The 26,469-nt window shown below is 47.4% G+C and overlaps 1 protein-coding gene across 2 annotated transcripts in view; it reads left to right on the plus strand.

The window, feature by feature from the left end:
• SNX4 (sorting nexin 4) overlaps positions 1–26,469 on the plus strand; it is a 467,422-nt gene that overhangs the window by 238,685 nt on the left and 202,268 nt on the right. For both annotated transcript variants that reach the window (XM_085647507.1, XM_085647506.1), the window contains one exon: positions 17,879–17,926. In XM_085647507.1, coding sequence (XP_085503633.1) covers positions 17,879–17,926 — 48 coding nt within the window. The remainder of the gene's footprint in view (positions 1–17,878; positions 17,927–26,469) is intronic.

The raw sequence follows: 26,469 nt of genomic DNA on the forward strand, positions 1-26,469 counted from the left end.
TGCATAGTGGTAACATTACTGAGCACAGTGGGTGAGTAAATGAACAACCACATTGCCGCGTGTACCCGCCACTCTCTGCATGCCTTATTTTCCGGGATCTGGCGACTCGTAACTGCTTTCTACCATCTGCTGTGCGTTGCCTCTCGAGGCCTCGGAACATCAGTAAGCGCCAACCAGCGCCGCCATTTACATCACGCTCAGATGCGACCTGATTAACATCCAGATAGCCTGACAAGCAAATTACTTCTCCGCCCCAGCACGTCGGCTTACAAGGACTGTATGTGTTCATTCCTAGCGCGGAGAGCTCAGCACACCACTACGAACATTGTGACTTCCACGCGATCCGTAACAATCTTTGATTTCTGGCTGGCAAATATCGAGAGCCTCTGCGCACCACATCCTTTCTCAAAGGAGCCCGCGAGGCCTGAAGAGCCTTACCAAGCCATACGCCCACCTTTATATGCCACAAAAGCGTTTCGGAGCCCCTGGGGCCAGCCTGGGCAGAAAGAGCCACTCGAGCGCCAGGACGTCCACGCGGAGCCTAGGCCGCTAAATCGATCGACCATAGCTCACGGCGCCATTGCACGCAGCAGAGGTATGACTGAGCATTGCACCGCTGTGAATACCTACCAACCTCATCGTCATTCTCCTCAGACCTTGCGGCATGCAGATATCTTCTTTCCCCAACTGCACTTTCTGACTTGAGACCTCCGGACGCCTTCGCCCTCACTGGACGAGGGCGCACTGAAACTGCCCCTCAACACCTAATACACCAGGCTGGCCTCCGTCTCCACTGTGCAACGTACTCATTAGTGGAGGCTGTCTGCGGCTGCCTCCACCTTATAGTGCACAATAGACCGCTGTGATTTATGCGACAGAAAGAGGTACACCAATGCTAACTGGCCACACTTCAGCTTGTTATAGCAACCTACAGGCAGCAGCCATTGCACCTTGCCTTCCTGACAACTCATATTCCCGCGCAGGGTATCCTGATGTAATAGCAGCTTGCGTGGCCTGAGGAGCCCCACCGGACCGCCTAGCCTTCCTCCAGATAGGCACGTACTGTACTACCTGCTTGGTTCCTATCACTTCCTCCTGGTAAGCGAAAGGCCTGTTGGAGGTATATACGGTCGGGCCATCCATCATCTGAATAATAGGCCACGCAATTCCTACTTGCGAGACCTACATACAGTGACGCAAGCACGCGTAAGCTACATACCCTACATCAACAAGCGACAGCAGCAGCGCACGTGACGTGCCCACCTCCCCCGCAACTCCTAACCAGCTGGGAATGTTGATTGCTGCCGCCCTCAGTAACGAGAACTTCTATTTATCAGCACTGGCCGGGGTTTCAGGCGTGGTGTCATTCGCTGCATTCTCTACGCAACAAATCTACTTGTTGCGGGCCCAGAGGCCAGTATTATCACAGCTTACTTAGATTTACAACATAGGGAAGGCTGACGCCAAACAAACCCGTCTAACGTTTGAAGCCAAAAAAAGTGGCCGCGCGCAACAAGATGATCCTGACAACGCAAGTGAAGAACATGCACAGGGGTCGGCGCCGCCACAGGATGAAGATATGAAAACACTACTCCTGGCAATGAGACAAAGCCTTACCTCGATAGAAGACAAAATGAATACCATGAACAATCAGATGGACGCCATTGTTCACAAACTAGATGGCCATGATGAACGCATTAAAGAAACTGAGCACCGCATCTCCGATGCTGAGGACACCACATCACATATGCAGAAACAAATGGCACAAATGGATAAACTACTTAAAATCATAGCTGCAAAAAATGAAGATCTTGAATCACGCAGCAGAAGAAACAACATCCGAGTCATTGGCATTCTGGAGAGCACCAACTCAGATCGGATGGAGGAGTTTATTGAGCGACTGCTACGCAAAACGATTGGTGCGGAATCCTTCTCTTCCCAATTCATAGTGGAAAGGGCGCACCGCTCTCTTGGCCCCAGACCACTGCCAGGAAGCACGCCGCGCCCTATCATCTTGCGGTTGTTAAATTACTGAGACCGTGATGTGACTCTCAAAACAGCACGCGAAAAGCGGCAGCTCACCTTCGAGGGAAACACGTTCACCCTTTATCCTGATTTTACTGCAACCGTTCAGGAGGAACTACAAAAATTTCTGCCCGCTAAGCAAACATTTTGTCAGGCACACATTGACTACGCTCTCATGAACCCGGCCCGCCTGCGGGTAACACATCAGGGCAAACAATATTTCTTTACCAATCCACAGCAAGTGGAAGACTTTCTGAAAGGTATCAAGCATCACAACAACTCCTGTTCTTCACAAGAACCATCATCGAGAGTGTCTTCCCCGGTTGAAGAATAATTTAAACTTTATGCCCACCTGCGCCATACTCCAGGACCGATGAGAAACTATGCCCTTGCTGCGACCAAAGAACAATGACATGCAGACTCTGAGTACTACGGCGTCGGAAACTTCGAAACCAAATAAGCGACCTTCTAGGGCTGTAAGACACTTGGCACCGAGCACCCCCTGCCCTTAATGAGTTGGGCCTCTCCAACAACTTGCAGCTCTGAGGGCAGGGTGTAACCGTGCATGAGCCTAGGAGTTTCCCCTGAGGGTGATCTCCCCCATTTGCTGCAGACAAGAATGCAGATTATTTCTGTTTTGTTGGGTAATTTGGGGGGAGGGGTTTCTGGCATGATTGGGATGCTCCAGTGGGTGGGGGTGGGAAGGGGAATGTTATTGAATCCTGACACAGATCTAGAAAAAATGCATAGAAGGCACACTTACTATATATTTTCTATCCACTCGCAGAAGTAGTACGAACACTACATCACACATTAGGTACCAACTCACAACATGACAAGTTCAGTATCTAACCAGAACTTAAATATCCTTACGTGGAACGTCAGAGGATTAGGCGACCCATGGAAGCGTAGGCAGGTGCTAGCATATCTGGACCGGCACCAAATCCAAATCGCAATGCTCCAAGAAACCCACTTGAACCCCAGACAAGATATTACTGTTGCACATAAATGGGCAGACCATAGAATATTTTCCTCCTACTTCTACTCCAGGGGGACAGCCATATTCATAAAAAAGCAAACCTCCTTTGCCCTAGCTGGTGCAGCGCAGGATCAGCATGGACGATACTGCGTTGCTTGGGGAAGATTGGGAACAGAGTCCATTACATTGATATGTTGCTATGGCCCCAATATTGACACTCCGGACTTCTCTGCCATGCTCTAGAGGAAAGTATTGGAGATAGGCTGTACTCACATAATATGGGCGGGGGATTTCAATACCACTCTCAATCCCACCATAGATAGATCCACCCCTGCGCCATATCACTACACTCGATCACACAAGCTACTACAAGACATAGTGGCTGACAATGGATTATTAGACACCTGGCGCCACGTTCACCCCCAAACAACCGAAGGCACACACTACACGGCCATGCACGCATCTTGGGCCCGCTTAGATTACTATCTGGTATCTCACGGCCTGGGCCCATCGATAGTCGCTGTTGCACATCTGGCAAGAACATATTCAGACCACTCTCCCGTTAAAATGACGCTAACCCCTCTGGGATATGGTGCTTCACGCAGTTCCTGAAGGTTGTCACCACTCACACTACTTGACACAGCATTCCATTGCGAATTAGGGCAGATTTTTTCCAGAGGAACTTTGGATCCGTGGATAATGTAGAAATGGTTTGGGAGGCCATCAAGGTCACAATCCATGGGTTTTGCATCTCGAAAGGTTCAGGAGTCCTGCACGACATCCAGGGAACGTTGAAAAGATTGGAGGCTGAGCTCAAGAGACTGGAAGGTTTGCTTTCTGTGGGTACAGATGGGAGGATCCAGCGTGAGCTCCGGGAAAAGCTCTCGAAATATACAGAAACTGCTGAACGGTAGACCAAATTTAGAGGTAAATACTGGGTGATCCAAAAATATGGAAGGGGGAACGCCCCGTCAGAAACAATACGAAAACCCTGTTTCTCTAATTATGTCTTAGAAATTGTAAGTCGTGAAGGTGTGTTGTGCAGAGACACTGCCGACATACTAGATTATAGTTAGATTTTCCCTATTATTAACCCCTGATCTTAGTCATATCAACTAGGGATAGGAATAAAATATTTGGCCACTAATTAGATATTTTTAACTTTTTGTTTTTCCCACTCCACTTTCACTGCACTACACATTTTCCACAACTTAGTACTCCTACGTAGTTCCGCAAGTCGCAACACGCCTCAATCTGCAGCAGATTGAGAGGACCCTAATGATGAAGCATGCCATCTAGGTGAAACCCTGGTGGGTGCGGGGACTCTATAAAATACTTTTTCTTTCTGGAAAGAGGATTTTCATACATGTTCAGTGAAAACCCTGTTCTTCCCCATGGTTAGGTTTTTATTCTGGTATTCCAGATTTTGTGAAACTTCATTCAGTTAGGAGGGTGAACCTAACCTCAACCCCTATTTCCCCCATCTTTTGATTGTCCGACGCCAACTGGCACCATGCTGTCCTGGCTGGAGCCTGAGCCCCATTCTTATAGGCTGGTCATCGTGGAGGAGTGGAAGTGGTCGCTAGAACCTGAAGAATACCTGCCTTATGAATACCCTATGGACTGCTGCGAGGATCTGGGTGAAGCCGGCAGACTGGATACATTTCCAGATGCTTGTATGCTTTCTCCCCCTCCTGTGGCTATTCAGGAGGGAACTTCATTTGCAGTGGTGGAGCGGAGGGCGGCTGAGGTCCTGGGCATTAGTTTGCCCTCAGTGTTAGTCAAGTCTAATGTCTTGACAGAAGTGCTTTAGCCGGGAGTGTCCCCATGAGACCCACTCCTCCCTTTCAGTGAGGCACTTACTGACGTCCTGCTTGGAATTTCATCCAAGCCCAGCAGAGGGGCTCCTGGGAACAGGACTATTGCCTCCGCTATTAGCCTCACTTCAGGGGACCCAAACTTCCTCACCCAACACCCCAACCAGGAGAGCTTGGTGGTACAAGCCTCCACCTCTCAAATAAATCCTAGTGTATTCCCTATGGTCCCGTTGGACCAGGAATCCAAAAAGATGGACAATTTTTGCAAGAAGGTGTTTTTCTCCGCCAGCTTGGCATTGCGGTCGGTGAACACTGCATGTATTGTTGGCCGCTACTCACACGCTCTGTGCAACACAGTCGCACTGGTGCTGTGAAAGTTTTAGTAGGAGGCCTGGGCCAATGCCCTCCCAGGCTGTTGCCGACAGTAGAGACGCAATTAAGTTTATCATCTGCTGTGGAGACTAGACACCACCGACATAGTAGGCAGAGCAGTTTTGTCAACAGTGGCTCTGAGGCGCCATGCATGGTTGAGGACTACTGGCTTTTCTGGGGAATTTGCAGTCATCACTCATGGGCATGCCGTTTGATGACTCCTGTCTCTTCAGAGAACAGGCTGGAGTGTTTTCAGGACAGCAGAGCTACGGCCAGGACCTTGTGCCTTTTCATGGCCCCTCGTCACCTTCAATCCACCTTTTCGCAGCCTCCCTCCATGCCACCTACTTGCAACAGGTTGACGGAGGACCAACTATCTCTTCTCTGCCAAGCAGTGACTGTTCTTTTGGTCAAAGGAGCCATGGAGAGGGTGCCAACGCCAGAAGTGGGTGGTGTTTCGTATTCCCCTACTTTCTGGTGCCCAAGAAGGAAGAAGGCCATTTTCCTATCTTAGACCTGCGATCTCCCAACTTCTTTATCAAGGAGAAGCTCAAAATGTTCACTCTGCCTCAGGTCCTGTCTGAAGGATTCATATTTGCACATTCCTGTCCTGACAGTCCACAGGTGTTACCCTGCGGTTCACGGTGGGCCACGAGCACTATCGGTTTGCTGTGCTTCCTTTTGGCCTCACCAGCGCCCCGCGTATGTTCAAGAAGGTGATTGCAGTGGTTGCAGCTCGTCTGCAGAGATCAGGGGTCTCAGTTTTCCCCTGTTATTACGATTGGGTGTTGAAGTCGAGCTCGCCCCAGGCTGTCGCCTCACAACTCCAGACTACAGTGAAACTCCTGCATTCACTGGGGTTCGCTAGCAACGTGCCGAAGTCACACCTGACTCCCTCTCAGACACTTTCTTTCTTCTGAGCTTTTCTGGACACAGCGCGGTTTCAGGCTTATCCTCCTGAACGGCGAGTCTAGGATATTCAGTCTATGATACAGTTGTTTCTGCCTCTGTCATGGAATTCAGTGAGACGGTCTCTAAAGCTGCTTGGTCTCATGGCCTCCTGCATCCTGCTGGTGGCACATGCCTGTTGGCATATGCGGGCTCTGCAGTGAGACCTGAAGTTACATTGGGCCCAGCTCCAGGGAAATCTCTCCAACATAGTCCAGATCTCAGAGAGATCTGCAAAAGATTAGCAGTAGTGGTTAACGGACCAATATTGGGTCGCGTCGGACCTCTCTCCCTTCCCTAAACAGATCTCGCAGTAGTGATCAATGCGTCACTCCTTGGTTGGGGTGGCCATCTGGGAGAAGTGGAGGTCAGAGGACTGTGGTCTCCAGCGGAATCCAGACTCCAAATCAACCTGTTGAAGCTCCAAGCAATCCTACTGGCATTGAAAGCCTTTCTAACCTCCATCCAGGGATGGCCAGTGCAGGTGTTCGCGGACAACCACTGGCATTTAGTACTGCAGCAAACAGGGCGGTGTGGGGTCGTGGACCCTTTGTGAAGAGGCCCTGCATCTCTGGACATTGCTGGAACAGCAGGGCATATCTCTGGTGGTTCAATATCTGACAGGTTCTCTGAACGGCAGAGCAGACGAACTCGACTGAAGATGACTATAGATCACCAATGGCGTCTCCTTCCGGAGGTGGTGCAAGGTCTCCTTCGGAAGTGGAGAGAGCCTTGGTTAAACCTGTTCACCACCAAAGAGAACGCACAATGTCAGCAGTTGTGCGCGCTGGAGTTTTCAAGGTGGCTCTCGCTTGTAGACTCTCATCGTCTCAAGTGGAGCTCAGGCCTCATGTACACCTTTCCGCCCACCCCACTTCTGCCCAGAGTTCTCAAGAAGATCAAGAGCAGCAGGGCCTAAGTCATCCTTGTGGCGCTGGATTGGGCATGAAGAGAATGGTATCCCGAGCTGTTGATCATGGCTATCGGTCCTTCAAATAGTCTTCCCCTTTGGGAGGATCTTCTGTCTCAGCAGCAGTGAAGGGTTCTCCACCGGAGCCTGTCAACCCTCTGCCTTCTTGCGTGGAGATTGAGCAGCGACAGATGACAGCTTTCGACCTTCCGCCCAAATTTTGCAATGTTAATCTGGCCTCCAGGCGTCCCTCCACCAAGACGGTGTACGCCTACAGTTGAGGCAAACTTGTGGCATGGTGTGCAGGGAAACAAAAGGTAACCCTCTTTCTGTTCCCATATCTGCGGCTAAATAAGATGTTACTGAAGGTAAGTAACTTGTTCTGCAGTGACTTTATACTGCACCAGAAGTGACAGAGCTTCCTTCTGTGCATTTTGACACAGATCTGAATCTACACTGCCAACTTTGTTGGTCTTCAGATGACTTCAAAATTCTTTCAACAGTAGTGTGCCAAGGAAAAATGTCTCCACCAAAAACATAATGCTGAGACTGCAGGAAGCAGATGTTGGTCACAGTCTCACACAATATGTGTTTTTTGGTACTTGGGCTCTGGTTACAGCTTGGAAGTTATATGATTACTTTTTTTCCCCCAACACCAATTTCCAACTCCATTCCAGATCTATGTCACGCTACAAGATAACAAAGGTGCAAGCAATCATTATTCATCCAGGCACCGATGTTAGGCCTCTGCCACTGCACTAATACTACCAAAGGCTACATGAACATTTTAAATCTGATTCTGAGCAGTTCAGGACATACTCAATGACCCTCATGACAGTAGCAATGAGGGGGGTATTTAGTTTTACAGTATGCTAGTGGGCTAGGTACATTCCCTGAAACGGAGCTAGACTCACCACCTGGGTCACCAACAGAAGAAAGTGATTTTTTCCAGTACTGTACCATCGGCACCTGTGGTCATAAATTTACAATTGCATACTATCGCAAAAAGGCAAATTAACTGAGATTCTACAACCAAGGCCAACTTTTTTTGAGCCACTATTGCCATCCAGTGAAGTCCTTACTTGACATCTTGATGGCGACATGGGATAAGCATTGCTTTGGCTTTCTGATTAGGCGATCTGTGGCTAGCCGATATAGACTGGCACCTGGTAATGCAAAACTAAACATTCTACACTGGAATCCTGCTAGCCCAGGCATTGGTATGTAAGATGCCGCTAAATTCTTGTCGAACCAGTAGTCCTAATAGAGGGTTAAAACATATTGATGCTTTTGGAAAGAAATTCTTCTTCTTAGTTAGCTTGGCCTGTAGATTCCTGAACCGCGACTGTTGGGTAGGTGCACCATGCTTTGTGGGACATGGCCAGCGAGTTCTTGTTGGCTGTCCCAGAAGACCTCAGGGCCATTTTTGTCTGATGCAAGAGAACCTGAATGCAACCTAGCATGTTCTGTGTGCCAGACTGTGCACTAAAAACTGAATATGAAGCGCTATTGGCACCAAAGTCATGATTGAAAGATCTACCTGGATGAGATCAACTGGATTTTCACAACAGATGCAAGGATCCTTGATGGACATGCTCTTCGATGGGTCCAGGTTGTTTGGAGAGAAGTGCTGGAATGATTTAAGGACAGTCACAGCACAATCTTTGGCGCTGTTGTATCCAGTAAACGGTTTCCCTGAAAGTACAGAAAGTTCATGGTCTATTTCAATGGGCTGGCTTACAAGCAATGCCTGCCTTACCAACTTGTGCTACAGCAGTAGTCCGCCCTTTCTATGCAGAGGATGTGGCGCTGGCCAAGGCGGCGTTCACGGTCAGAAATCCTCCAACTACTCTTTCTGTGCTGCAGTGGCTGCCATGCTACTTTTGCCTTTTGGCATGTGTCCATCTGATAGAGGCAGCATATTTAATTTCCACCCTGGCTGGAGATCATCACATCTCACATGTGGGTTTTTATTCAAAGGGAGTATGCCCTGCCTATCATTTCCTCCCACTCCATAGGCTATTCTCCTGTCGAGAGTTTACAGTTGGGATAGATGTACCAGTGCTGGGTTTGGAGGGGTAGTGTCTTGAGAGAGGTAGAGATCAGGCGCCTAGGGTCTCCGATGGAGATTCAGCACCACAGCAGACTTCTGGAACTTCGGGAAATTCGTCTGGGTCCGAAAGACTTCTTTCCTCCATCAAGGAAAGGCTAATGAAGGTCTATTCGGATATCATGGCCTCCATGTAGTGCTGCAACAAGCAGGGCAGATCCTTTGTCATGAGGCCCCTACGTCTCAGGAAGTGGCTGGATGAGCAGGACATCATTCCGGTCACCAACAACCTTGTTGAATTCCTGAATGACAGAACAGACGAGATGAGCAGACACAGCCTGGCTGACCATAAGCAGTGTCCATCGCAAGGAGGCACTGGGTGGGTTTGATCAATGGTGTATGCCCTGGCTGTTCATCATTTGTTAACCACACTTTGTCAAAACATTCCAGCTAGGATGGCACACAGGACTCTGGTACGCTTGTCCACCTGTACCTCTTCTGCCTCAATCTCTGAGTAATAACAGGATATACCTGGCCCAAGTCATCCTATTCGCCCCCCACACTTGGCCAGGAAACTAGGATAACTTGAGCACTGAGTATTTTCCCTCTTATGTGCAAGGGCATAGCTTGGTCAGTAAGACTTAGGGGGCAGGAGGAGGTTTTTGAGCTTCAGATCTTCCAACAATCACATTAGCATATCATGTTAATTATTATATGAGAAGCAGCGCCAGTGGAAAGGGAAAGTAGTGCGGATTGTGAGGGGTACTTAAAACAGTGTTTTGTAAACTAACCATGTATTAAGACCTACAAAAGAGAGAAGAGAGTGTATGTGTGTTTGTCTGAGTCAGTATCTAAAAATCCCGGGGGAAATCTGACAGACACCTTATCAAACCAGATTGAAAGCTCCTACACCCAATTATTTATTAAATACATTCATAAGGGGAGGGGGGGTGTAACACCCCAAACACCTCCCTTGAAGCTACGCCCATGCTGATATGGCTAGCATTTCAGGAAAATCTCCTGTCTCCTTAACAGAGGAGGCCCCTGTACCCAAATTTCCACAATCTACATATCAATGCATGGAGGTTGAGCAGCGCAAATTAAATGTTTTTTGCATGGCCACTGAGGTGGTTGAAGTCCTTCTTGTGGCCAGACACCCTTCCGTGAAGTCCATATGTGGTGAGCACTAGGAGAAATGTTGCCTGGCGTGATGTTCGACACATCAGTCCTCTGCAAATCAACCCATCGGATGTTTGTTATTCTTTCTTTCCTTAGGCCAGCAAAGCCTTGTAGTAGCCACAGTAAGAAGTTATTTGTCAGCCCTTTATGCTCTTTTGTGTTTAACGGACCAACCATCTCTAGTCACATTTCTGGTTGCAATACTTTTTATAAAAGGTTTGACTTCTGTTTTTTCTGAAGCCATTCATTATGCCAGGCTGGGTTTTAAATTCAGTTTTCACTTTTCTTGTGTACACCCTTTGAATCATTGCACAGCTGTTGCGTCTCTTGACGCTCAGAATTGTTTCCCTCATTGGTATCATGTCAGTACACTGCGGTGCTTTTGGTGCAACTGCCCCTTGCTACTTTTTCCCCACGATGTACTATTAGTCATGGCTTGGGTGGCCTTTTTAACAAAGGCTGTAACTTATTTTCATGTTGGCGGGCCAATCGATTACTGCCAATGTTTTTCACTGCACCTCACCACTTGAAAGAGGAGGAAAGACTCAATTGGTTCGACCCAAAAAGGGCACTCAGCTGCTATGTTGACTGCACAGAGGTCCGTTTTGTGGACATCCTGATATTTGTACTTTTTTTGCGGGGAAGAAAGGAGTGGTGGTACAAAAGATGATCCTGTCTAGATGGATAGCCCACTGCATCAAAATCTGTTACGCACCACCCAAGAAATATCCCCCGGAAGGACTGTAGTTTCATTCCACCAGAGCCAAAGCTTCTACAAAGGCATTGCCATCAGAGGTACAGTTTTTAGCCTTCAGAGTACAACATAAGTGCTGGTGCAAGTATTCAGGAAACATGAGTGCCTGGATAAATGGCCGACAGGAAAGACCACTTTGCCCACTTGGTTCTGCAAGACTTTATAGTCTGAGTCCACTCCCCAGACCCCTCTGCTCTTTTGAGAGGTATGGCTGTGATATCTATTGCTAAAGTGAGGATTCCTTAGTTGAAAGTATTTGAATTTGAATTTGAATTTAAAAGCATTTGTTAAGCGCACGTATACCATGCGGTTTCATGGCGCTTTAAGTGATGCAGTAGCGGTCGGCAGAAGGGCTAGACAGTATAAGCTTGCTCAAATAACAGGGTTTTAAGGTCTTTCCGAAACTGTGTGTATGACGGAGAAGATCGGAGAGCAGGAGGGAGAGAATTCCAGAAAAGTGGGGCGAGAACAGCAAATTTCGCTCCGCCAGATTTCTTTTTCTTGAAACGAGGAATGATGAGGAAAGCCCTATGGGCAGAGCGGAGTTCACGACCTGGGAGGTACGGTTTTATGGCGGCGCAAATGAACTCGGGGGCTGTACCTGATCTAGCCTGAAAGGTAAGGCAACCCAGTTTAAAAAGGGCACGCTCCCTCACCGGGAGCCAATGCAAAGCTTTAAGCAGGGGAGTGGCACGATGGTATTTGGGTAAGCCATAGATCAAACGAGCCGCTTGATTCTGAATGAGCTGCAAACGATGGAACGCATATGCTGGAGCTCCATTGTAAATGATGTTACCATAGTCAACTCTCGACAGTACCATGGCCAGCACAATGATTTTTAAAGCAGGAAGGGAAAAAAAGCGGGATACTTTCCTAATTAGTCTTAAAGAAAAGAAACAAGCAGAGACCACTGAACCCACATGTGAGTGAATAGAGAGTTGTGTGTTAAGAAAAATCCCAAGAGTTTTGACCTTAGAGACAGGAAGAGGGGGAGCACCAAGTGACAAGGGCCAGTGGGCAGAGGTCCATGGACTGCAACCACCTCCGGTCAGGACTAACTCAGTCTTGTCCGGATTGAGTTTGAGGTGGTTGCAGTTCATCCAGTCCTGAATGAATGTCATTACGGTCTGAACATTGGAAGCAGATGAGGGGGAGTTGGAGAGATTAAAGATTAGCTGGAGATCATCAGCGTAGTTAAACACCGTGACCTCCATCTGCTGTAACGAAAAAATGAGGGGATAGATGTACAAATTAAATAAAAGTGGGGAAAGTGATGAGCCTTGAGGGACTCCGCACTCCACTTTGCGAAAGTCAGCGGTGAAATTGGCCAAATGGACGGCTTGGGCCCTCCCTGTGAGGAAGGACTCAATCCACGAGAAGGCAGAACCTTCTATGCCCGCCGCCCTGACACGGCTGAGAAGAATGGAATGATCCACCGTGTCAAAGGCGGCGGACAGATCTAATAAAATCAAGGCTTGCGGAAGGTTGGTGTCAATGCCTTCACGTAGCACGTCCATTACCGAGATCACCACTTTCTCGGTGGAGTGCAATGGGCGAAAGCCGGCTTGACGGGGGGAAAGACAGTGATTGATTTCAACATGAGTGCTTAAGGTGGTTGTGACGTGAGTTTCCAAAATTTTTGCTAGGTAAGGCAGTAGGGAAATGGGACGGTAGTTGGAGGGGGAGGAAGAATCAGCGTCAGGTTTTTTAATAATAGGTATGACAACCGCTGATTTATGTATATCAGGAACGTTTCCCTTCTTTAGCGAGTCATTGAGGAGGGTCAAAGGGGAAGTGGGGGAAGATAAATAGATTTCCCTGAGGATATGGGCGGGGGCAAAATCTAAGGGAGAACCGGATTTGACTCGGTGAAGTAATGAGAAGAAGGTGTCCTCAGTTAAAGGTGGAATAAGGTTAAGTTTGGGGACAGTGGGGGGAGGGGAAGAATTGACAAATGCAAGGGAGGGTGGTGGAATGTTAAGTTTGATTTTGAGTATTTTATCAATAAAAAACTCATTGAGCGAGTTACAGAAGGACTGAGAGGGGGGAATGGTAGTCGTGGTTCGACTGGATAATGCTAATTCATGGACCGCGGTAAAGATTTCCTTTGAGCGAGACTCAGCTGCCATAATCCTGCTGGTATAGAATGCAGTTTTAGCCGCTAGAATGCCCGCTTTATAAGTTTTTAAAACAGACAGATATATAGTCTTTAGCTCTGGGCTGTAGTCTTTCCTCCAGGCTCGCTCGGCTCTTCTAGCTGCTAGTTTCTGTTCTTTTAGCTCTAAGGTGAACCATCGATTGGCTGCATGGGCCCGCTTGACAGTGAGTCGCCTCATGGGGGCGAATTCGTCGCCTGCCAAAGTCAGCCAATTATCAATGGCGGCCAGTTGCGACGTAGCAGTGAGATCTGTAAGGTCGGGAGCGGTTTTGGCCAAAGTTGAACAGAAGGAGGGCATGTCCGTTTTACCCCATTTCCTGACCCAAATGTTTTTAGGAAGAGGAGGTTTGACCAGTGTGGTCAGTGCAAGGGAAAAGGAAATAATAGAATGGTCGGACCAGGAGCACGGGGAAATTATGGGGGGTGTGGATGGAATATTTAGCGCCCAGATTTGATCCAACATATGACCGTGGGTATGTGTGGGGCCATGAGTGAGCAGAGAGATGTTCAAGGAAATCATGAAGTCTGTAAAATCTTTGGATTGAGGGCTCTCAGCAGGTTCATTGGGCCAAAAGTTTAGGTCCCCTAGCACTAGTACCGATGAATTGTTAACCACCAAGGTGGCTAAGAGAGCCTGAATGCTAGGGAGAAAGGATGGGGTTAGCTGGGGAGGACGATAAATTAAGACAAAGGTGAATGGTACCTGATGGAGAGTTGAACGAGCTACAAGGTAATCTACCTCAGGAATGGGTAAGGAGGGGAGAATCTGGAAGCAGAAGTCTGTCCGGGCTATTAAGGCTACTCCGCCACCCCGCTTGCCCTCAGGCCGATCTGCTCGAATGGCAGAGTATGATGGAGGCAATGCGGCTAATACATTGGGTAGGGAGTCTGCCTTAAACCAGGTCTCCGTTAAGAATATGAGGTTTGGATTATGGGTATCAATGTAGTCAAATAGCTCGTATTGATGACTAACCGCAGACCTGGTGTTTAAGAGTATTGCTGAAGTGTTACAAATTGGTGCTGGGGGGGCTGGGGGGGGCAAGATGGTGCAGGATGGTGTATTGGATAAAGGAAATAAAGGTGGGCTGGTACTAGGAGGACGGTAAGGTGGGGAAGAACATAAATCAAGCTGTCTCAGGTGGGTACTGATCGAAGGGTCAACCGTTCCAGGGACCCAATATGAGAGTAGTAATGCAGGTGAGTACGTAAGTAAGCGGGCAGCCTTTCGTGCCCCTAGCCCCGGTCGGCCGCGGACGGGCGCAGACGGGCTTAACTCTGGCGCAACTCCGGCGCGCCTACGTCGCGCCCGCTGCGCTCGTCCGCTGCGCTGACACATGCTGCACGATTAAGTAGGGGCGGAGCGGTGGAGGAGGGGCAGGGCTAGGAAGGAAGGCAGCCCGATCTAAGATGGCGCCCGTTGCTGCTTAGAAGCCCGCAAGTGCACCAACCCGCCCTGGCAACCCACCTCTGAAACCGCAAAAGGTAAGAGACCTGCACAAACTTTGAAGATGAGTTAAAAGCAGTAAAATACAATACAAATGTATATCGCCTGCGCTAGTAATCAGCGGGGGCGGAGAGCAGGATGATCGCGACCAGCAATCCAAGCGTCAACCAGCAAGCCCACTGCCACCGGGCTACTGGCAAACACCAGAAGTTACTTACCTTAACTGATGCTTTTCTGGTAGATACTGTAACCTCATATTCTTCACTGCCTCCCTGTTTAGTGGATGGCCTCTCCAACATCTGAAGAGGTTCCAAGTTAGGGGTCTGCACATTTGGTCTTGAAAATATGTTGAAATGCTGCACAGAGTAACTTGTGCTCTACTCCCAAAGTCCTGGGTAGCATTGTCCCTAAAAACACATGCCTCCAGCGGTATATATTAAACAATGTGAAATGGTTATACAACCCATTTTTATCCAAATCTGGCCCACTTTTGCAGAGAAATGCAGCTATCGAAGAAGTCTCCCTTTCACCCCATTCAAATTGCATCAGCAGCGTCCATTGAGATATATAATATATATGTTCCGTGCATAATCCTTGCTCCCCCTCATCGGGGAATTTCAAGCGCTCTCCGGCCTACAGGTAAATGTGATCAAATCTGAAAGCTTTATTTTGGAGGAAGAGAACACCTTAGTGGACTCCTTATCCAGGACAACACAGTTTTCTTGGACCAGAAACTCTATTTAATACTTGGGCATCCTCCTGAGAGCAAGCCTCTCTTTCTGCCGCAAGACAAATGTTGAACTCCTCCTGCGTGAGGCTAAGACCTCAGACCTCCCCGGTAGCCTGATAAAATCTCTCTCTCCCTGTCATTAGTGGGGCATTTTGTGGCACTAAAAGACTTTACTGCCGCGTATCTGGTACTTATTTCAAGCGATTCTTCTTCATAATGAACTGGGAGAAAACTGCTCACCCCTAAGCCGCCTGTATGAAGTATATCTGGGAAGGAAAACGCTCAAAACTGGCCTTCAAAACTTGCACAAATGATCCCAGGTACAGGGGGTGAGGCATGGGCGTTGCTAGTCCCATATTTACTGCAACACTATCACACATCTCAATTGTGCTATATGGTTGAATGGCTCAGAGGGGAATCGGATAAACAGTGGTGCTTCATAGATCAGAACCTTGCAACCAGACTTCTGAGTGAGGTACCATGGGTTCCTAAGACCACGAGAGGCCGACTAACAGTTTGGGACTCCCTTGCCACCAAACTGAACTTCACCTCCAACTTGACTCCAAAAATAAAGACTTAACAAAGTTCACACCGGACCTAGTGACATGGGCCTTCCAGATCTGGAGGGAGTGAGATTGCTTTTGCCTTCAGGACTTCTAATCCGAGAGCTAATTGAATACCTTCAAGTAGATCAAACACGCAAGAGCGGCAGCTTCCTCAACGCGAACGAATGGTTTCTTAATGCGAGCGGTCGCGACCATCCGCGACTGCCCACGTCGAGAAATCTCGCTGGGAAGTGGTTTATTGTTGGAATTTTCTCGCTCACGCTCCATCAACTTAACGTTGGTGGAATGCCGCGTGCTGCGCAGAGTGCGGAAAACTCCGCGAGTGGAGTTCACTGCCCATGCCTAGTCAAAGCACACACCATGAGAGCGGCTATGCTTTTTGAGGAATTCCTTCAGTCCTCTCCTCCTTGAAAGAATTGGTCTCTAGCATCTACAGCATTCTTAACACCCCGGCATTGGCGGGTAAATCATATTTCCAACTACCTTGGGAGAAAGGTCTCAAAATTACATTCAATGCCAGTGGCCAGAGGTATTCCTTCGCACTAGCAATTTTGCTTGCTATGCCCGAGGCAGGCAGATCCTCTGTAAAATGCTGTTCCATTGGTACCTTACTCCGCACCGCCTTCACATCATCAATCCTACTTCCCCCGAGACGTGCTGGCATGGATGAGGGAGGCATAGGCTCCCTCAAGCATATTCTGTGATCCTGCCCCCGACTTGGGAGACTTTTGGGATGCTATCTTTATTTCAGTCTCCCAGATATAGGGCCAGGACCGAGACAAGCTCCCTGATGACACCCTCCTTGGCAGACCCTCGGAGTAATTCTACCCAGTCCGTTCCAGGGCAGGCAAAAGAAAATCTCATCTCCTCCTTGCTGCTAAACACACCATTATTTCTCCCGGGGGGAAACCAACAACCTCTACCTATGAACTTTGGCTCCACAAGCTCCGGCACCTGTTGGCACATGAGAAAACAGCATGTGACTTAGTGGACAAACCTCATACCTTTTACAAACTGTGGGGTCCTGTTCTTTCATACTTAATAGCGAGGTTCAGGGTAAGATGTCCCCACAAACGATGAGAGCTCTGGGAATGCTTGATCCTGCACTGCTGCCTCGGAAGCTCTAGATATGTAATGTATTCTTTACCGTGCAACTGGTCTGGTGTGGGGGTGGGATTTGGGTCCGGAGGAACAGGGAGATTATTATTTGGGGTTATTTTTTATTGAAGGTTGTATTGTCTGATTGCTTATTATTTGTAAATATTCATCAATAAAAACATTGAAAAGTAAATCAGTGCAGACTGAATTTGTTCACATTTTTTAATTATTCTGAAAGGAACGCACCTTCCGTTTTTGCACCTTTACCAATTTGGTGATTACTGTTTATTTTTGGGGGGGGGTTGGGCGGTTTAGGAGCCTGTGGTCATCAGCGTTAGTGTGTTTTAGAATATCATTGAGAGGAGTGACTCTTTTTTGATTTTGATGAGGGTTTTACTGGGTTATATTGATTCTTACAGACTGGTGGCCATTGAGTTGGAATGCAGTTCATGCTCCCTTAGATTTATAATTAACATGGTCTCCTTTTGCTTTTATGAAACATTACCTTTTATTCTTGTTTTACATGTCTCTCTAATGGCTGTTCAATGGGCTGCCATGCATGAATGCCAGTTTCGAGTGCAACCTGATTACCAAATGATTTAATTTGAAGACCGATTGAACTTTGCAGTAGTCCGTTCCTAAACATTGTTAAATGCAACACCCACTGCCTGGCCTAATACAAACTAGAGGAAAATATCATTCACTAAATGTGAATGATCATCAACCCCTCTGACTCTAAAGTGCATTTTGGGTATTGGGCTTGGATTTGTGGAAGTAACAGAAAAGAGTTCAAGGTATATATCTTTGACAAGGTATGAAGTCACAATATATTTTTTTCTTTATTACAGGAAAGTGGATGGAAGGAAGCGGTTAATGAGACAGGGTTCCAAATTAAGGTACAGCATTTTGTATGTAAAATGAAAATCTACTAAATTCCATGATAATAGTCCTCTTTTCATTTGTAATCTGTTCCAATTTCTTTCTGATATATGTCTTTCACATATATGCTTCTAACGCATTTTGTGAAACATAAACTTTATTAGAACATTGGAATGTTGGGAGCTCCATTGAAAACAATGGCTTATATTGGCTGGTATAAGCCCGGAGCTCCAACATTCCAATGTTTCTTTGTTCACAGCTGTGGCTGTGAACAAAGGCTTCAGGGAGCCTGTGGGGATTTCAATCCCCTTGCTCTCCCTGAAGTCTTTGTTTTATTTGTTACAACATTCTGCCCTCTAGTGGCAGAATGTTCTAATAGCCTTATAGCCCTTTGTAGCTGGGCTATACCGGCTATTAAAGTCCCGCTCCCTTGTTAAAGGCCCTCACTTTCGACTCGGGTCTTTAACGCTGGAGCGGGCCTTTAATAGCCGGTATAGCCCACTACTGCGGGCTATAAGGCTATACTAAGTCCACTGCCATAACCTGAAAGCCCTGGTTCCTTATTGCAGTATAGAGCTAAGCCTTAGAAGAACATGGCAAAGTAATACTGGCACATTGGGCTAAAATGAAAATGTTGTGGGGCATTGACAGTTCCTAAACAAAGAATCAAAGTCCATAGACAGAGGAGATCATGTTTTCTGAACAGGAGATTATGTTGAGGTCATAGAAGAGACTCAAGTACAGCAGTTTAGTGATTCAAACGTTGAGTAAGCTTCCGCTCAACAAATTCTATTAGAAGAGTCACTCCCAGAAAAACCATTTAAGGATACTGATTCTCTAGTTTCTTAAATGGAGTAATTTTAGGAGCTGAAAAAGCTGGTGTAGAAGTCTATGGGCAAATCTGTTGATAAAGATATCAACAGTTGTCAAAAGTGGTGATAAGTCATGCAATGCATCAAAATCATCAATTGTTGAGAGCGGTAATCAGCCACAATTCTGGGTTGAAGACAAAAGAGACAGTTTTAAGTAAGCGTAAACACAATGATTCTTCTTCAAAGTATTATTAAGGAATAGTATTGTCATACAGTGGCTGAAAAGTTGTCGAGTCTGAAACATAAATGTTAGCCTTTGAAGACTGTCAAATCTGAAAGCGCAATTGAGGCAGAGAGAACAAAGAATACACTTGTCTGGAATAGGCTCCTTAAAGATGAAAAATATATCCCCGATAGCAAATTTTACATTACTCAAAGCTATGAGACTAAGAAACCTAGAGAAGACACATATTTAAGCAGTGGGGGAAGAGTAGGTTACACATAACTATGCCTCAGAAAGGACATGCGACAGTGGATGAGGGAACTTTGACTGTCGTAGTTTTCAGGCACATTCACATCAAAGGGGAGACGGGTGTTAAAAAGGAACAAGTAAGGTTGATTTTGTAGGAACCTAGTTTCACAAGTTCACGTGGGAAATATGCTTCTGGGAAACAAAAGACCCTCACCCACAGGTTGTGGCATGCTTCATCATTGGGCTTCCCACACCCAGGCCATTGGTGCATTTGTTTCTGAGCCAGGGTGTTTTTTAGGTTAAAACAGTCTAGGACTATCGACTTAATATATTTATTCTAGGATGTCCTGGCTGGATTAAAAAGGAGGATCGCCTTTTGGCAGTTAGCGGTGGAAGTGGGTTGTTACCTGACCGTCAACATGTTTTGGCCATCATTTTACATACCCAGCGGGACAGCAGCCTTCGTCAAGACGTTTGTATTATGTGTCTCCAGCTATCAAAGTATTCAATGCTGTCAGGTTACTCCCATTTCTGTAAAATCTGTGGGTATAATGAAAATGTGATCCTACCACATACACCAAACACACAACAAATAACCTAAGGATAAAGTTCAGTCAAGGTTGGTGCTTCACCATTGGCTAGAATCCTAAAGTTGGGCTGATTGCTCTCAACCCTGGGATGGAGGGTAACACTGTCTGTAGTCACACTTTCATCAAGTGTCCGGACATTGCCTCTCGCCAAAGCCATCTCATCCCGATCATATAATCCTTGGAGACACTGGACATTTTCCATGAGTCAGGCCCACTCAGTGCCGAAGAAGAGCAGTTTGGTGAGTCACCTGATGTTCTGCCCCACCAACCCAGCTCCAAGATCATCCGATCCAGCTCATTTGACCCTAAGGACTTAGAAGTTCAAGAGGCAGAAGAGGTATCTGAGGACATTCCGTCTACCTCCGTCTACCCTGGATCTCATCTGAGGACCACACTGAGATGTGTGAATATGGTCGACAACCAAATCTCTTCTAAGACACATAGGCGGCTGTATGTTGTAGCTGAGCACTGCCCCTATGGGGGTTGGATGTCGAGTATCATGCATAAGCCAGTGCCACTCTCAGGTGCGGCAGGCCGTACTGTAATGGTTCTAGCCCCTGATAGAGATGTCCATCGCCCCACATGAGAAACTCCCCAAATAGGCCAGATCTTCTTACACAAAATAAAGGCAGGGTCAAACAGCCAGACCCCAGGCTGCTCAACCTAGCAATCTGGCTCCTGAGGTCCTCGAGTTTGACTACCTTACCTTACATCTAGAGTACATGGACATACTGAAGGAAGCCTGTAGACCTACCACACGCACCTACTATGCTGCTAAATAGAAACAGTTTGCCACTACTGTACCCTGAGCCACATAAACCCTCTCACACCAACAGCACAAGACATCATTTATTACCTCCTACATATGCAAAAGTCAGGATTAGCCTACACCTTGATTTAGCTGCACCTAGCTGCTGTCCCCACATTCATGCAGAACAGAGAACACTCCTCACACTTTAAAATTCTTCCTATTAAAGTCTATATTGATGTCCTTAAGCGTGTCATCAACCCAGAGTGCCAGCTGCCTCAATCTGGAACCTGAATATTGTCGTCACCTGACACATGGGACAGCCCTTTAAACGACTGCTTTCTTGCAAGGTGGAATTTCTCTCCTAGATGTTTCCCTTCCTGGTTGCCATAACATCACTAAGGCACATAAGTGAGCTATTGGCCCTCCCACTACCCTTTTCCAGATCCATAATGACAGCTCGGTACTTAGGAGCAAGCCAAGTTTATGCCTAAGTTGGTCTTCCCATTCCACCTTAACCAAACAATTTAGCTCCCTGTTGTCTTTCCACAGTCTTGACTCGGTAGCTTAGAGAGTACTTCACGCACTTGACATCAAGTGTGCTCTCATGCGACAGGACTGAATCCCTCCTTAAAAAACAACAGCTATTTGTTGCCTTTGTTCAACCTCATAAAGGACACACCATACCTAAGGCAGATATTGACAGGTGAATTGTTAAATGCATCAAGACCTGTAACCTTAAAGCTAAAAGGTAGCCCTCAACCTCCTGGACCTATTAGCAGCCTTCAACGCTGTCTCCCACCGCACGCTAGCTACCAGACTCCATGACATCAGCATCCAAGGAAAGGCCCTAGACTAGTTATGCTAATTTCTCATGGGCAGACCACAGAGAATAAGACTCCCGCCCTTCCTCTCAGAACCAACAAAAATCAGTTACGGAGTACCCCAAGGATTCCCCCTCAGCCCCACCCTCTTCAACGTCTACATGGCCCCCCTCGCAACCATCATCAGAAACCACGGGCTCATCATCGTCTCCTACGCTGAGGACCCAGCTCATCCTCTCCCTCACCAAGGAACCCAACATCACTAGGCACAACTCTCAAGAAGGGATGAAAGCCTTCGCAACCTGGATGAAGAACAGCTGCCGGAAACTCCGCTCTGAGAAAACAGAAGTCCTCATCCTCGGCTCCACCCCCTCTGCATGGAACGACACCTGGTGGTCCCCCCACCCTCGGAAACCCACCTACTCTGACAGACCATGCACGTAACCTCGACATCATACTGGACTCATCGCCCACTCATAATCGCCAGATCAATGCCGTCTCCTCTGCATGCTTCAACAGCCTTCGCATACTACGTAAAACATTCAAGTGGATCCCCTCCGATGCCAGGAAAACAGTTGATCATGCCCTCATCACCAGCAGACTGGAATACGGCAACGCCCTCTACGCCGGAATCAACAAAAACTCCTCTGCAAACTCCAGACAGTCCAGAACGTTGTAGCCAGATTAATCCTCGATATCCCACGGCGCAACCACATCACCCAACACCTACTCGATCTCCACTGGCTCCCTGTCGAAAGAAGAATAACCTTAAGCTGCTCATGCACGCCTGAAAGGCCTGCCACAATATAGGACCCCAATACCTCAACGACCGCCTCTCCTTCCATGCCCCCAAGAGAAACCTCCGCTCAACCGACCTCTCCCTGGCCACCGTCCCACGCTTCTACAGGACCAGATCAGGTGGAAGGTCCTTCTCCTACATCGCAGCCATGACCTGGAACTATCTCCCTCTCCACCTCCGGCAAATCCCGACACTGCACCAATTCAGGAGGGACCTCAAGACCTGGCTCTTCAAATGACCCCAACGGAGCTGCTCACACTCTCCCCTCAGCTCCTTGAGACCCTAACAGGTGAGTAGTGCGCTCTACAAAACCCTGATCGATAGATTGATTGACTGTTCTATTCTATTCAAGCACCCTTATAGACTGCATGGCTACCTGTAGGCCTCCCAGCGCAAGAAGAGGGATTTTCAAGAACACACTCTGAAACAGCCAGATTTTTAGTACCATAGGAAAGGGCAGCTCCTTTTCCACAACTCGAAGAGAGAGGGGAAGAGTGTTCCACAGTTTTGAATGATAAAGTTCGCTCTCCTCATTTTGCTCTCTTAATCCGAGGGATTTTAGCTTAGAAGGCATTGGAGGAACGCAGCAATCTCCCAGGTTTATAGAAGGAGAGCAGTTATCAGGAGATCGCTGGTCCTTTGTCAAACAGTGCCCTGTGTACGATGCAGAGGGATTTCAATTTAATCCTCTCCACTACCGGCAGCCAATGGAGGAGATGCAGGGTTTGATGCGCAGGTTGATGTCTTGGTAAATTATATAGTTAACATGCTGCGTAATTCTGTACCACCTGCAATTTTTGGATTGTGGCTTTAGGCGCTCCCAAAAACAAGGAATTGCTGTAATCCAGGTGGGAAAGGGTAAGCACCTGGAACACAATTTTTTTTGCAGTGGGAGGAAGGAGGGGCTAGAATTTTGCGCATCATCCTTAGCATACCAAAGCAGATCGCAGCTACTTTGATGGCTTGAGAATTAAATTTTAAAGATTCATAAAGCCACATCCCTATGCTCCTTATGGCAGGTTTAGGTGAAGGAATATAACCAAGACAGCTTGGCCAGCTCAAAAACGAAAGAGGATCTGGGTTATTGCCCAAAAGCATAAGCTTAGTTCTGTCTCCATTCAGTTTAAGACAGGATCTTCTCATGCAGTTTGCGACCTTATCCAGACAGAGGCCTAAAGAGTGGGCTGCATAGCCATCTGTCTGAGTATATGAGAAGACCAGTTGCGTGTCATCCGCATATAATATCGGTGATCTATGGCCTTTCTTGGGAACATACCTATAGCCAACAACTGCCACATAGTCCACTCTGTACACCTACATAAAACACGATTATGTGGGTTCTTGCAAGGCAACAAGCTACCTCACTGTAGAATATGGCACTGCTTCACAAAGCTAGGCATGTGTTTCATAAGTGTTCTTAATTAAGTTGGTTGATAAAATGATGTTTGTGCTGCCAGCTTGGTTGGTGAATGATAAAGTTTCTCAAACAGTTACTACAGAAGTTGACATTTATATTTACCCCTACCTGAGGCAGGAGAGCAATTTGACCTAGGCCCAGTCTTTGACAGTGATTGGTGTTGGACTTTTCCTGAACTGTGAGGGATACACTAAACACACCCTTATGGAGAAAGAGGACTGCAGTCCTGTCGCGGTTTACATGCATGGAGTGCAGTGCTGGCAGCATTCATGTTTAGTGAATTATAGTCATAGACTTTTTATCTATGAGACTTGAATGTGCTCCTATAAGCCCATTCATCTAAAGTTTCACTGCTCACAATGCCGGAATCCTGAATGCCAAAATCCTGTGTATTGTGCATATGTGCTAAGATTCGCAGTGTGCCATGCACAAGTGATATTGGCCTATTGGTTCCATTTTAAAAGAACACGGACTGGATGGAGTGAAGGTTGCTTTCCCCTGACATTGTATGTGTTTTGCTGTAATCTCCTGGATGGGAGGGGGAACACCAGACACTATAGGGAGGCAAACGTAGACAAGCTTTCTTTAGAAGTGCCAGGATCCTTCCTGATGCATTGAGCTATAGATGACTGTCTGTAGCTGATTAAGTAATGGCAGGGAGTGCAGGGTGAGGATTCTCTTAAATTGGTGTAAAGGTGGGAGCCAAAGGCCCATTGTGTAAGAAAGTGGCTCTTTACATACTGCACCAAGGTAAGGTACAGTGTGTACAGAGTCCAACAGTCCCCAGAGGTTTGGCAGAGGCTAAAGTTAGATATAACCTTACTCTCTAAAGTGGTAGCTTGGTCGAGCAGTAAGGCAGTATCAGAGGACAGTGTAAAGCATTTGTTGTACACACTCAGTCAGCAAATGGTCTCAAACACTCAAGAACTGAACTCTTGGCCAATTGTTTTGTATATAAAAAATATATAGTTGTTTTATTTTAGAACCACAATGAGGTATCAAAATACTTTCAGAATGAAATGCTCTAGTTGAGTACTTTCAATAAGCAATAGACTTTTAAATGCAATAGTTACAGTTGTTGCAATAGGCAACACAAGTTAAACACAATTATAACATTGAGCTCAATGGGAATTTTTAAGTAAAGGCAATATCAATTACTTTACATAGGTTTTTCTTACTCAGGGATGGATCCTGGATTCAGCCCTGGTGCATCTCCTGTAAACAGTTGAAAGAAATCGTTTTTGTTACACAGGCGATTTTTAAGGAATATATGTATGTTTCAAAAATCGACACTTGAAAGAATATCTGGTAAAAACCAGACAATGTTATCCTATGGAGGAAAGTTTGTTTATCGGAAAATCACAGTTATAATTACTTTTCAGGGTAAGTGCTGGGCACCAAGATCCAGCACTGGGATCTCTCCTGGTAACATGTGAGTAATTTCGTTTTTGTTGATCGGGTGATTTTTAGTGAGTATTTTGAAGTTTCAAAACTCGACACTTAGAAGAATTTACAAGTGAAACCAGTCAATGTTACCCTATAGAGAAAATGTAGGTTATCGGCTTTCAGGTAAGTACACGACTGGCAGAGTTATTGTTCTGGGCATAGACTCGGGGGTCTCCCAGGGTCAGGTAGGTACAGTTGTTACACCCTCAGCGGCACAGGGGCAGCCAGGTGCAGAGAGAGTTAGGCCCAATGCATCGTCAGGAGCGTCGAGGAGGGTCCTTGGGTGCTGGATTCTTGGCCACAGTCGCCGGGGGGACGTCCTCGTGGTCTTTGTTGACTCAGGCACAGGCTGGGCTCGGCGGGTGCAGAGTGTGCTGGATTTGCGGTTCCGGGCTGGGCACCAGGAGTTGTTGCTTGTTTGAGCAGAACCACTGCTCATGGGAGTCCCAGTCTTTTAGATTAGCGAGGTAGTCAGGTCCTCCGGGGTTTTCGAGGTTGCTGACCACAGGAGACGCCGGGATTTAGCAGGAGCAGGTTCGAGGGTCGACAGGCCTGTGGGGCTGGAGCCAAGTCAGTTGGTGTCGTCCTCTTGTTAGCAGCTGCACGGCAGGTCTTCTTTCTTCATGTTCTTCTTCTTGTTTCGGACTCGGGATCTGAGGAAGGAAGGTTCAGGGTGCCCCTAAATATTACATTTAGGGGCGTTACAGGTAGGTAGAGGTCAGGGACCAATGGGTCCCTTCCCTGGGGTGGGTACACCCCCTAGCCTGCCACTCTCCAGTGGGAGGGGGGCAGGAGCCTAGTCCTGATTGGGTAGGGCTCCCCATCCGCAAGATGGCGAGAGCCCGGAGTTGTGTTTCACCTCGCCTCCCTCACCTGACGGTTTGGGTTGGCAGAGGCTGACACAATCCCTTTCCTCACTTGGGTTTTCCCGCCGATCTTCCCGCCAGAGTCGGGGTCAGAACCTTTGGGGGCCAGTTGCAGAGTACAGCAAGTGGCCTGGAGAAGCTCACAAAGGTGGCATGCCTTTAAAGCTTCCCCTACCCATCTTGGGGGAGGAGACCTAGCACCTCGCCCAGGATGTGCATTGTTGCAGGCCCACGAGAGCGGATGGCTCTCTACCCAGGGGTCCAGCAACATGTCTGCTGGGTGGCAGCCTAGGCAGCCTCTCAGTCAGGACGCTGGTTGTTGGTTCGTTTCAGGGGGCATCTCTAAGATGCCGTCTGTCGTGCATTTTACATTAAATCCCACACTGGCATCAGTGTGGGTTTAATGTGCTGAGAAGTTTGATACCAAACTTCTCAGTCTTCAGTGTAGCCATCATGGTGCTGTGGAGTTCGTGATGACGATCTCCCAGCACCATATACTCTTAATGGCAGCACTGCACTTACAGTGCCCAGGAATGGACCTGGGTACTGTAGGGGTACAGGGCTCATGCACCTGTACCCACACCAC

This window comes from Triturus cristatus, chromosome 3_2 (assembly GCF_964204655.1).
Source record: "Triturus cristatus chromosome 3_2, aTriCri1.1, whole genome shotgun sequence".
Taxonomy (NCBI): domain Eukaryota; kingdom Metazoa; phylum Chordata; class Amphibia; order Caudata; family Salamandridae; genus Triturus; species Triturus cristatus.